Below are 14,170 nucleotides of genomic sequence, written 5' to 3' on the forward strand. Positions count from 1 at the left end.
ATTTTTGGGTGAACTATCCCAATAAATCTATGCTCCAAAATATTCAACAATTTAAGTTGAAATGCCATATTGTGATTTTTAAGATGGCACAATGAATTTAATTGTGAAAAGGTACATACAACATATATAAACGCAGATTACTGTGGTTGTGAGGTGCTGGAAAAGAATAAAAATGCACCTTGAAAGTGCTTGAAAAGTGCTGGAAATTGAAGTTGGAAAAGGTGTAAGAACCCTGTCCTTTGTCAGCATTCACTTTAAATTACAATAACCAATTTCAGCCGTAGAAAAGTCAGTGCATCTCTAATATCAACACACTTCAAGATTCCCATTGTTGTCTATTTTTCATAGATTAGTATAGAGTAAAAATGTCCAGAGCATTGTTATCAATAAATTTTATCATGATTCAATATACAGTAGTGTCGTTTATCAGGCCAACCCTATGCGAGACATTGATCAAAAGTGACAACATAGACATTTATAATGCTTAGTATATAAATGCTGTTCATTGAACTTTCTATTCAGGAAAAAATCTTTAAAACAATTTGCATAATTTTCCCAGAAAATCTGAAGCAGTGTTGATGTCGCAATAATAATAATACGAAATGTTTATTGATCAACAAAACAGCTAATTATAATAAAATGTTTTCTGAAGGATCATCACCTCTGCCAACACACAAATAAAACATTAAATATATTAAACTAGGGGGAGCAAGGTGACGCAGTGGGTAGAAAAATCGCCTCATAGCAAAAAGGTCGCTGGTTCAAGCCCTGGCTGGGTCAGTTGCTATTTCTTTGTGGAGTTTGCATGTTCTCCCGCTGTTGGTATGGGTTTCCTCCGGGTGCTCCGGGTTACCCCACAGTCCAAAGACATGCGCTATAAGTGAATTGGGTAAGCTAAAATTAGCTGTAGTGTATGTGTGTGAATGAGAGTGTATGGGTGTTTCTCAGTGATGGGTTGCAGCTGGAAGTGCATCCGCTGCATAAAGCATATGCTGAATAAGTTGGCGGTTCATTCTGCTGTGGCGACCCCTGATTAATAAAGGGACTAAGCCGAAAAGAGAATGAATGAACGAATATATCAAACTATATAACAGTTTTTTTCTTGAAGTATTTTTATGCTAATATTTATTAGGAATATTTTCATAGCAATATTTTCACAACATTACTTATTGAATTATTACTTATAAATCCATTAGAAAAACCCTGCTGACTCCAAACTTCAGAATAGCTGCGGTGCACAGATTTTCATATTTCATGTACAGTGACGATTATGTAATATATTAGTTAATCTTTGATGCATAGCTTGCCAGTGTGCCGTTTATTTTTGCCCACTTCCCGGGATCACAGGCAAATTGAACATTACCTGGAAATATAGCGCGGCAATGAACGCTGATGGCAATCATCCTCAAATTAAATTATTAATCTTACAGCGTTTAACCTGAGTCGCTCTCTCTATTCCCTGTCCAGGAGCTCTGATCTCTCCCTCGCTCGCATATGGAGAGCTCTTCTGTGATTTATAGATGATGCCAGTACTCTATCCTACAATGGCCCTGTTTAAACAGTCTTTAACTAATCTGCAGAGGCTTTAATTAGGCTAAACAGTGGGGAAATGAAGCTCTAATCTACATTAAATGAACTCTCAGTGGAGTGCCTTTATTAAGATCCCAACACATCAGCAGGGGCCGGGGCAGAGAGCAGGTTCCGAGACTGAAGGTGCTGCTGACGCTTATTCAAAATACTGGAGCAACAGAGTTACTTAAAAGAGAACTTAAAAAAACTAACGCTTAATATACTGATGAAATTATTAGTCATTCATTCATTGGTTCATTGCCAAATAAAGTGTAAAATGTTGCCCTGTGGTCCTTTCAAAACATTGTTTTTGCCTTTACCTTTTCATATATAGCAGTATCAGAATTTAAGCTGATATTATTTAAATATATCATATTTTATTATATCATATAATTTTTTTAAGGTGGCTTGGTGGCTCAGTAGTTAGCACTGTCACCTCACAGCAAGAAGGTTGCTGGTTTGAGTTCGGGGCTGGGTAAGTTGGCATTTCTGTATGGAGTTTGCAAGTTCTTCCGTTGTGCCCATGTGGGTTTCCTCCAGGTGCTTCTGTATCCCCCACGGTCCAAAGATATGCGATATTGGTGAATTAAATAAACTAAATTGGCCATAGTGATGGGTTGCAGATGGAAGGGCATCCGCTGTGTAAAACATATGCTGGATAAGTTGGCGGTTCATTCCACTGTGGCGACCCCTGATAAAGAAAGGGACTAAGCCGAAGAAAAATAAATGAATGATACTTCTAATAAATAATTAATTTGTAAACAGTGGTACTATATTTTAATAGTGCTTTATTAATTTTATGTTTTTATTATTATTATTATTAGTAGTAGTAGTAGTAGTAGTAGTATTATTATTGTTATTGTTATTATTATTATTATTATTATTATAGGTGTAGTTGTTCATATTCAAGTAAAATGTTATGTATTTTTACCATATTTTATATCCAGTTCAGTAAAGCACCATGAGCTGCATTGTATGTATTAAAAGTGCTATTTATACTATTTATCATTGAGGGATTGTTGCAGATTTTATTAATGGTGTGAATTAGTCAGTACTTTTTATATTTCTCTTTTCATCTCAGTTTTGAAGTTTCAATGATTTTTGTTTCTTTGAAATATGCCTATTGTGTTATTAAGGATAATAGTATAAAAATGAAAGTAAATATTAGAAATATGTGCCCAGGGATATGTTTTGCAAAACGTAAAATATAGGGATGCTCCGATCAGGGTTTTTGGAGCCGATACTGAGTACCGATTACTCATCATGGTGATAGGCCAATTCCAACTACCAATTCTGATGATTCAAGGTTTATATACCTTTAACATTGCATAAAGCACATTTTCCCTCTAAGTTTGATTCTTAAGTGGAGCTTTCTCCTTTCCTAAAAGAATAAATGCAGGATGTTGCATATAATTCCTTAAACACGTCTCTTATAACCATTTAGTGTGGAAACATCATGGTCAGAAGTAGCTTTACAGAAGATAATAGATTAAACAGATAAAAAGTTTGAACAAACAATGTAATTTGGAAACATTGCAAATGATGGAAGAATAATTCAACATGCCTCAGTGAAGAAAAGGTTTGGAGCGCATTTTTGATGCTTAAGAAATTAAAATGCATCTTCCTCTGCTTGTAAACCTGTAAACTAACACTTACGATTGGTTCATGTGATCAGCCAGAGTACCGATCATAAAAATGTGATTATCGGCCGATACTGATCTCCGATCAGCCGATTGAACGGAGCATCCCAAGTAAAATATGTGGCTCTGGTGATGTTTCAGCTTGCAATGACAAATCCACTAGAGGCAGCTGTCTACAATGTTTGATAATCTCAAATAAATTACTTGGCTGAATGTTGTGATATGTACCATTTACACTTCCTCCTTGTATGCGTCAGTGAGAAGGGGCTTGTCATACACATATTATATGCATACTATTATATTTTATTATATTATAACAGTATAGTATAATATGTATAATATCATATATACTATTACAGTATATTATAATTTGGGCTGCACAATACAATAAGGATTTTAATAGCTCTATTTAGAAAGATTTCAATCTTTTAGATGGATTGAGATGATCAAGTCTTTTTAATATGCAGTGCATCTGCATAAATTATAATAAATTGCAAGCAAAACTGGCTTTATGGTTTTCTAACAGTATTCAAGTAGAGAAATTGAACCAACAAATTTAAAATAGCATGGTCAGTAATGTATAAATAATAAATAAAAAAAAAAATTTATAATATCTTTTACTCTTTAATAAATAATCTAATCCTGCTATGTGACTATTGGGGATACACACATTGCGATATTGATGCTCAAACGAAATATTGTTTAGCCCTTTTTATAATAATTTTACCATCCTGGTGTTCTGTATTAAGTAATAAACTAAATGATAATATACAAATTTATGAAAATATTTTACTGCATTACTTTATTAATATCAAGTTGAATATCAATAACAATACTTTCCCCGCTTCACATATTTTCAGCCTAGTCTCTATCCACTCCAGAAGAAATTAACATAGTATGTGTGCTATGCTAAAATTACCTCCGATAATATATATATATATATATATATATATATATATATATATATATATATATATATATATATATATATATATGTGTGTAGTGGATAACTTGAGGTCTCACCTTCACAATGGGCTTTTGTCCCGTCAGTCCCTGAGCTCCTCAAGTGCGAGGAGAAAGCTGACGGACAGCTCAGTGTATTCCATCTGTCTCAGCTCAGACTGACATCTTTTCACTCAGGTGACAGGTGGTGTATCAGTGCTCTGCTGCTGTGTTTGTCTGCGCGTTATTTTAGTAAATACGGTGGGGGTGTTGCGTAAGTTCGGCAGGGCTGTTATAATTACCATATGTCAAAAAAACAAGGAGACGGCTATTGTTCATCTTCGCTGGACCAAGCGACACTTTGATCCTCCCCCATGTTATTCGTTGTTAGTGTTGTGTGAGGATTTTGCTGACGCGCAGAAGTGTGAGTTGATTGTGACAAGCCCTGCGGTGAACGAGACACACACCGGCCACAACTGCACTTTTGATTTTTCTAGACAACCTTTTCTAGTAAAGAGTGTTCGCATGTGTCACATTGTTTGGAGGAATGTGAGAAATAGAAACATGGATGTTCCCATTTGGATGTCACTGTTGGGAGGTTTTTGTTGTTCTAGCGGTGTCAAATTGGGTTAGCGGAGCAGGATTTGAGGGGGGCGTCCAAACTTTTTTTTTTTTTTTTTTTTTTGTGAGGGGATTAAACCCAAAGTTTCTACACAACACATTCAAGTTCAGCATGCATGTTTGGCCTGTGAGCTCCCTGGGCTTTTCAACAGAGAAGAAGCTGTGGCTGTGAATATTGTGGGATTGACAATTAATATGGGTTTCTGAATCCTGGATTTATTGATGAAGATGACGTAAAGAGAAGGTAATTTCCATTGTTATAATTTCCAATAATTTCCAATTATTATGAATATAATCTCGAAATAAAAGAATAACACAATTGATTATAACAGTTATAAGTAATAGTAATAGCTATTTTTTATAAAACCTTAGGTGCGATATTGTGCCTATTTTAAATCATCAAGTTGTCTATTAAATCAAGTCATAAATTTGATGAATTTTGTTGAAATTATCACTCACTTTGGACTGTTTAGCTTCTGTTAGCTTGGGCTTGTTTAGGAATATTAATTCAATTAGATTCATGTGTATTTCTATAGCGCTTTTACTTTAGATGTAGATTGTGTCAAAGCAGCTTAACATAGAAGCTCTAAGTTGAAACTGTGTCAGTCCAGTTTTTAGTGCTGAAGTTCAGTTCAGTCTGGCTTAATTTTCACTGCTGAAAGTCACTGAAGAGCAAATCAATCGATGCACAGCCCCACAAGTCCCAAACAAGCAATATCTAATATTATTTTTAGATACCAATATCTTCATATTACAGAGTAATTTATTCCCAAGCAGAACGTTATTTTTACATTTTCTTTTTTTCTGCTTGTTTTTGCTCAATATTTTTCCCTTTTTATCTTACAATTGGGGGGTGTTTTTCCATGTGAACTGCATATTTAAATCTAACAAGTCTCAGAAATAAAGCCAGGGTCGCAAAAAAAAACCTATACGACCTGTAACCTAAACCACTTTATATGTAATAGAGAAATAACTCTATGGTTGCACTTCTGAAAAGAAAAGTCAGAATTACAAGATGTAATCTGAGAATACAGAAAGAAAAAGGCTAAATTATAAGATATAAATTAAAATTGCAAGAAAGACTAAATGTCCAGGTGTCTAAATGTGTGTCGCTGGAAATAAAGGTGCCGTTCTGTCTGTCTTCTTCTGAGATTTCTGAGATGGCTTGTGGTTTTCTTAATTTTCTTAATTCTGTCAATTGAGCCCTGTTGGATTGTGTCTTGTAAACTTTTATTTGTAAGTTGCTTTGAATAGCTAAATGATAAAAATGGAAAAAGTGTAATACATGTGGTTTTGGAACATTTTTATGTCAAAAAAATAACGTGCAAATGCACCACAACCACATTTTACACGTTTCCCTTTGTGATTTTAACATGATTAACATGTGAACAGTGTTTTCTGAAAGGGTGCACTTTTTTGTAGTTTTTGTATCACATCCTAGAACTGGCCTTCATTAGTTTGAAGCTAGGCATGGGACAATAACCATTTTCATGGTATAACGCAGTTTGGAAAAGTCAAGGTTTTAAAACCGGCAACATTTTCTGCTATACCGTTCCTACGACATATGTAAGATTTTTTATTTACGTTTTTTTTTTTTTTTTTGACAATAGTATCTCCTGCAGAAAAGATATCTAAAGATTCTGTTTTAAATTTTAAAGAAATCTGTGTTTTTAAAACTAATGAAGACAGCAGAAGTCAATTGATTCATTTGAATTATTTAGTCTGACATGTTTACTGCTCCAAATTATTTTAGATATCTCTTACAATAAAATCTGTTGTGTTCAAAAGAGAAAAAATGTTTTTGTTTTTTATGCAGACATTTAAAAAGTGCATATTTTAGAGCAGTAATCACAATACTGTGAAACCGATATATTTTTATTCAAGGTCATCATACTGTCAGTAGCTTATACTGGCCCATGCCTATTTGAAGCACAGTAAGATAATGTTGCCTGATCAAAATCATTTATTTATTTATTTATTTATTAGATTTTTTTGCCTTTTGACATTTGTTGTCTGCCAGGCCAAATGTTCCAGCGTCCATAACATTACCTGTTGGCACAGATCCCCTATAGATGCTGAGATATTTCCAACAAGGAGCAAATCTGCTCTTTGCTTCTCAGGGGGCAAATCCTGAGGACAAATCTTAATTACACCACAAGCTTTTGGCAGCTCTCTGCTGTGACTGGAGATCCCTGCAAATCATGTCAACACTCACAAGCTTGATGAGAGAGAGAGAAAGAATAAAGAGTATGTGAAGTTTATGAGGTCTCTTCAAATAGTCATTGCTTTGAATGTGTTCTGCATTTTCTGATATCTCCCGTGGACTCTGAAATAGCATACCTGGTGCTTTATCACATTAAAAACTAAAGTGATTATGTCAATAACACACTTGAGCAGAATTACGCAGAAATCACACCTAGGGATCCCAGTTGGTCTTATAATTTGTGTTACCTGACAAACTATTTTATTTCTCTTTCCTTGAAAGCTAATTTTAGCACATCTAGCTTCATGTTCTTATGATTGTAGCTTGGTTTTAGAGGCTCCAAAGATACAAAACAGTCTAAAAGTAATAATGGTAATTTTGAATATAATTATTTTTTTCTGGATTACACAGATTTTTGCAGTTACAATATTTTATTTTAGTACCAGGCAAATCAAATGAAAATCTAGCGGAAATAAAATATGTATCATTATAATTGTTGTTTGTACTAGTATTATTAATATTTATTAATGCTCTAACATTTGTTTGTACTTTATAACTAATATCTCCGTAACTTATTAAAACACAAATAACGGTTTATTTCAAACCTCAAACATGTTATCAGTTTTGTTTCTAGTTTTCAATGATTAGTAAAGGTTGTGGGGTGTAAAACTAATTTAAATGTTAAGCATGTTTTCTAAGCAATTTAAGAGGCCTCGGGGTCTCTCAGACCTCAAAGAGAAAAGGTTAATGCATCGCTTTTGACCAACACCACAGCAAGGAGCGGTTCTCACAGCGGTTCTGTCAGAATCCATCGAGTTCAGTCAGATCGACATTATCCATGCTCATGTTGGCGTAACGATGTGTGAATGTGGGTGGTCAGTGATGCGCTCTGGATTCACTGAATCATCACATGGGGGTTTCCTTGTAAAAGCTGAAGCCTCTCTCCCTCAGGCGAGCTCTTTATAAGAGTCATGGGGAACTGTAGGAAGGCTAGTTGTGGGGTAAGTGTCTGTGTAACCACTTGCTGTTTTTGAGGTGCGTTCACAGATGGTGCTGCTGTTGTGTTGAATCATAGCAAACCGCCCATGCAAATAGACAGTATGTTCATTCAATAAAAGCTTGACCTGTAATACTCTTTAATAACAGCAGGAAATGTACATTTCCGAATCCTTTTCCAATTCCTTTTACTAACATGCATGTTAAACTCACAATATTGCCAATACACAAGACAAGGGCGCTGAGAAAGCAATAGCAATGAATTAGTTCAGTTAGGAGTTAGTTATCAGTTCACACTTCAGTTCCACACTGGTGACCCCTGATAAAGAGGTGAACAAGTCGAAGGAGAGTGAGTGAGTGTTGCTAATCAATAATACAAAAATGTAAAATATTTTTTCTAAAAATACAAAACTTTTGTAATATACTTTTTGTATATAGTATTGAGTTACTAGACGAACAATGAAGATGTGTACCTTAGTTTGTCCAGCAAGCAGGAGAGCAAAATTTTTTCACCGCAGTGAAAATGTTGTTTTTGAATGTTTGAAAGACAAGTCTGAAGTAAAGTTATGTTTTTGTTATCAGAAAGTTGTTTTTTTTACACAGAAAGTTGGCATATTCAAAGGCATGGGAAAAAGTAGAGGTCAACCTGACCGTTATGGCCATTCAAGGTAGAAATAGACTACCGGTCAAAGGTTTGGGGTCAGTAGGACTTTTATATGTTTTAAAATAAGCTTATCCTGCACACCAAGGCTGCATTTATTTAATCAGAAATAAAGTACAATTTGTAAAATTGTGAAATGTTATTGCACTAAAAAATAACTGTTCAAAAGTAGTTTATCATTTAATTTAATCATTCATTCCAGTGATTTTAAAGATGAATTTTTAGCTTTATTACTCCAGTCTTCAGAGTCGCACAATCCTTCAGAAATCACTCTAATATTATTATTAATAATAATATTGTTATTATTGTTATTAATATTAATAAAAAGCAATAATGACTGGAGTAATAATAATAAACTACATACAATAAAAAAAGCATTTATTTACATTTTTTATAAATATTTAGCATTTAACATTTTTTTTACATTTAATGACCCCAAACTTTTGACCGGTAGTGTATGTTTAACTTTTTTGTGTTTTGCAATTTTAATAAAATAGCAGCATTAGAATTAAATATGCAATATTTTGAAAAAAGTCGGGGTGCTATAGTTATAAGGACTTTATTTTAACAGTTTTTACATCTCAAACTTTTAAAATGCTCAAAATAACTTCCTCGTAGTTTGCCTGAAGACTGAAAATTTTCCATTTGTACCTCAATTATTTCTGATGTTATCAACAAAGCTGTTGATAGTACATCTTTATTCTCATCTTAAGGCAACTTACTGTACAGCCTGTCTGGTTAACTGCAGTCCATATCTTTTTTGTTCAAAGAAGGAAACTTGAGTACATGAGACTGTACATTTGAAATAATATGAGCATGATGGTCAAACACATCTATTCCTTTGATTATGCAAAACTCTCACCAAAACTATTTATTAAACTCTTTAAACCAGGTAAACACTATACTTATACACTTGTACAGTGATTTGTCAGTGAGAAATATCAAAATGTTTTGAAACAGTTGTGAAGTAATGAAGCATTGCATAAGCGTGACATTGCCGTTTGTTTGAAACATTCTCCAAATATTCAAAGCTATTTATACAGCCTTGATGAAGCAGTGCAGATGCAGAAAGCAGACATTTCTCCCTCTAATGATTTTTGTTACTTATACCCATTGTGTTTCTCCCCAGGCACAGAAATCATGGATAGAAAGAGCGTTCAGCAAGAGAGAATGTGTGCACATTATTGTAAGCACCAAAGACCACCATAGGTGAGTACAACATCTACTGACATTTACTATATACATAACATAACATAACAAAACTGCAGTAACTAAATGTAAGGGCTGTGTATCACCAGCAGTGTCACAATATGATACATATCACATAGGGGTGGGCAAAATTACAAATATCATGATTTTTTCCAGGAAAATCATCATTCATGATTTTATCACAGTTCTTTCTGATGGTTTTACTACTCTGAAAGTCATCTGAGCAGTACAGCCAGACTAATTCTCTTCTTTTAAAAACAAAACCTTACAGGGTAACAAAACTCAAATTCAAATAAAATTTTGGAGAATAAAGTGGGCAAATAAACAAATATGAATAATGTTTTAATGAAAGAACAACAAAAAAACAAATAAAACAAACAGTGGCTTATCTTTCATGTACACATGTGTATTTAGCAGTAGCATCTAAGAAATTGAATGAACAAATACACAAGTGTTTTGTTGTTTTTTTAACATCATATGTACAGTTGACCCACAAATGAAAAATCTGTCATCATATACTCACCCTTAAGTTGTTTAAACTCGAATGATTTCTTCTTAAATCTTGTGTGGTTTTGACACGATCAGACTTTAAAGAGAATGCAGAGCTGCGATTGCTGTTAATATTTAACCGGAAAAGCTTTAAAGCAAATGAAATGTATTTACTTTTGTCAATATGAATAAATGCAGAGACTGTAACTCTTACACTGAGTTAATATTTTATGTAAATTTATGTCATGTTGTACAATAGCTTTATTGAGACAGAGGTACCAGTAGCTATTGCAGTGGGTACAGTGAACACAATACGATGACATTCCATCAAAAGCAGATTGTGGTGACATTTTAATCATCTATAATCAAAAATCATCATATCACGATACTAAAGCCACTACAGATGCGTGTCATGATATGGGTCGATTTTGGACAGTAATTACATTTATTGTCAGAAGTACTTCATAAAGGTAATATTTGTTTATTTTAGATTAGACTATTTTTAGATTAGATATTAAGATATTTAGATTATATATTTTATTTTTAGATTAGATATTAAGAACAGTTCAATGACTGAAAAACATTTTGCTTTGTCATAAATTTTTGTCAGTTTTGCTTTGTCATTAATAAACAACAATATAATAAAAAGTTACAGAACTTAGACTATGGGCCCTATCATACACCTGGCGCAATAAGGCGCAAGACGTGTTTGGCACAATTTGTTGCTAATTTCAGACCAACGCAACCCTAATTTTCATGTTTTGCACCATGGTGTTTAAATAGCAAATCCATTTGCGCCACTTTGTGGACTCATGGACGTGCCGGTCTAGAAAAGAGGTGTGTTAAGGCGCATTGACACAAATATCTTTACATATAAAAAAGGATTAAAGGATTAAAATTTAACAAAAAATATTATTTTCTACGTAAATGTAAAAACCACTTCCTTCATGCCTCATCTTGGAGGGTTTTTCAGTTTATTCATAACAATTTGCTTTTCTATAATGTTATTATTAGTAGTAGTATTATTTATTATATGCATATTAGATTTGTCCATCTGTCGGGTTTTGGACCATAAAAACAACACTGTTAGACCATGTGCCAGGCACAGAGCATATTTTTCTGTCCTTAAATTAGCAAAAGTGGATTTGGACATGCCCTTAATGCTTTTACGCCATGCGCTTTACACTTTGCGTCTAGATCGTTAAAATAGAGCTCTAGATCATTCAATAACTTGAAGTGACACTAAGGATATGTTAGCTTCACTGTAATTAATTTTGCACTGAAATTTGAAGCTTGCATTTTTGACTTATGAATTGATTGAGGGATTGTTCACCCCAAAATGAGACTTGTCATCATTTACTTCCCCTCGCCTTGTTCCAAACCCATGAGACTTATGTTCATCTTCAGAGTTCAAATTGCTATATTTATAATGAAATCTGACGTGACAAGTCTTTTGAACAAACATTCAATTTATATTATGAACAGATCTAATTTAGGCTTTCATTCACACACATCTATTAACATTAATTGCTGAAATGTCTCGGATTTGATTAAAAATGTACTCCAAAGATGATCAAAAGCATGGGTTGAGAACTGCATTCATAAATGATGACAGAAATTTCATTTGGAATTATACTAATCCTTTAATTACTCACTGATTGTGTCTTCTATCACAGGTGTTGCTGTGGCCGTCTAATTGGTCAACATGTTGGCCTGCCCCCCAGCATCTCATCCAATCAGAATGAGAAGTCAGAGCGTGTGCCAAAGAATGACAGCTTGTCAGAGAAGTGGTCCATCAGCAAGCACACCCAGCTCAGTCCCACCGATGCTTTTGGGACCATTGAGTTCCAGGGAGGTGGACACTCCAATAAAGCAATGGTAGATGCACTCAGTCTCTTATTAATAATGCTTTGACGCTCACAGTGATAATAGCTCTACAAAATATTACGTACTCTGATCAAATATTCATGAACCTTTTAGAAAGGCATTTATTAATGTCAAGCTTTCAACTTTGAAATGTAATCTATTTTACTGTCATAAAGTGATGTAGATAATTTCAGAGGATATTCAGCGCAACAAAATGTAGGTTTATGACCTGATTTTATTCAAAGGGAATACATTGAATAGTGATTATCACAGTACGTACCAGAAATTTGGATAGTAAGGTGTGTTCAAAGCTGGAATTACCGTAATTATGAGTCAAACAAGTAAAAAGCATTCACGTTTTAGTAAAACGTCTAATTACAAGTGGTAAACTGGGAATTTTCTGAAAGCTTCTGCCATGTGATGGCTGCACCACCTGACTGTCACAGATTACAGAATTATTTAGCCATTTTGTTCAGGCGTTCATAGTGTTGCAAAATGTCTTTCATGAACAGCTCAGAGTAGAACATCATATGCTGTCATCTCCAAATTATGGTAATAACGACATGAAGTGAATGCAGCTGTAAGATTATACTGTACATGTGGCATCAGTGGAAAAGGAAAGTTGTTTAACAGGGACAGCAAGTTCCTACATTCTGAAGGCTCATCCAAAGAAAATATGTGTATCCTGTTAGACAAGAATTGCTTGTAAAAGACAAGTAATGAGCTTTAAAGGGATCGTTCACACAACAACTACAATTTTGTCATCATTTACTCATCCTCCACTTGTTCCAAATCTGAAGTTCTTTTTTTTGTTGAATACAAATATAGATCAAGTATACTGAAGAAAGCAGGGGAAAAAAGCCATTGACTTGCATAGTTTTTTTGTTGACTATGGAAGTCAAAGGCTTTCCCAGCATGCTTCAGAATATCTTGTTTTGTGTTCAACAGAAGAAAGAAATTCAGTTTAGAACCACTTGAGTGCGAGTAAATGATGAGGAAATTTTCATGTTTGAGTGAATTGTCCATGTTAATATTCAATAAATTTTTTAATTATTTTAATCATAGTAATAAGTAACAACTGTGGTCTTGCTGGCTGTATTATCTGTTATAGTTTGACTTGATCCTGGAAAAATGATCAAACAGCAACACTGACCATGTCATACACTGGTCTGGTCACTGAATTAGAATGATTTCTGAAGGATTGTGTGACTGGAGTAATAGATGTTAAATATTCTACTTTGAATCAGAGGAATAAATTACAATTTTAAATCTTTCAAAATATGCAACAGCATTGAAAACTGTATTATGAAGTTATATTATTACTGTTTTACTGAATTTTTGATCAGATAAATGCACACATAGCATTAAATATTCGTTTAAAAATGCTTTAATTTTATCAACTAATTCAAACTACTGAATATTTTTTTTTCCCACTTTTATGTTTTGTCAGTATGTACGAGTGTCTTATGACACAAAGCCTGACTTACTGCTGCATCTGATGACAAAGGAGTGGCAACTGGAGCTTCCCAAGCTGCTCATCTCTGTTCACGGAGGACTTCAAAACTTTGAGCTGCAGCCCAAACTAAAGCAAGTCTTCGGCAAAGGTCTTATCAAGGCTGCAATGACCACTGGGGCCTGGATATTCACTGGAGGAGTTAATACTGGTGTGTACAAGAGGAGTAATGAATCTTTCATTTCACTTCATTACCTTATTAAGATTCTGAGCAGTGTTACGCTAAAAAAGTCTGAGTCAAATATAGACAAACCCAGCATTGGGTTAAAATAACCCAGCATTTTGTAGAGTGTACTGTAACTTTGCTCAGATTCTAATTCAGGCAATCTAATCAGATAATTTTTGCAATTAAATTTCAACTAGACTTATAACCCAACAGTTAAAACAACCCAGTATTATTTTAGAGTAGCATTGCTCAGATTATAAATAAGGCAATCTTATCAAATATTAGTTTAAATGAC

At 34.0% G+C, this 14,170-nt stretch overlaps 1 protein-coding gene across 2 annotated transcripts in view; it reads left to right on the plus strand.

The window, feature by feature from the left end:
* trpm3 (transient receptor potential cation channel, subfamily M, member 3) overlaps positions 1-14,170 on the plus strand; it is a 194,219-nt gene that overhangs the window by 54,185 nt on the left and 125,864 nt on the right. For both annotated transcript variants that reach the window (XM_056457789.1, XM_056457790.1), the window contains exons 2-4: positions 9,762-9,841; positions 12,007-12,208; positions 13,647-13,860. In XM_056457789.1, coding sequence (XP_056313764.1) covers positions 9,762-9,841; positions 12,007-12,208; positions 13,647-13,860 — 496 coding nt within the window. The remainder of the gene's footprint in view (positions 1-9,761; positions 9,842-12,006; positions 12,209-13,646; positions 13,861-14,170) is intronic.

The sequence above is a fragment of the Danio aesculapii genome, chromosome 5 (genome assembly GCF_903798145.1).
Source record: "Danio aesculapii chromosome 5, fDanAes4.1, whole genome shotgun sequence".
Classification (NCBI taxonomy): domain Eukaryota; kingdom Metazoa; phylum Chordata; class Actinopteri; order Cypriniformes; family Danionidae; genus Danio; species Danio aesculapii.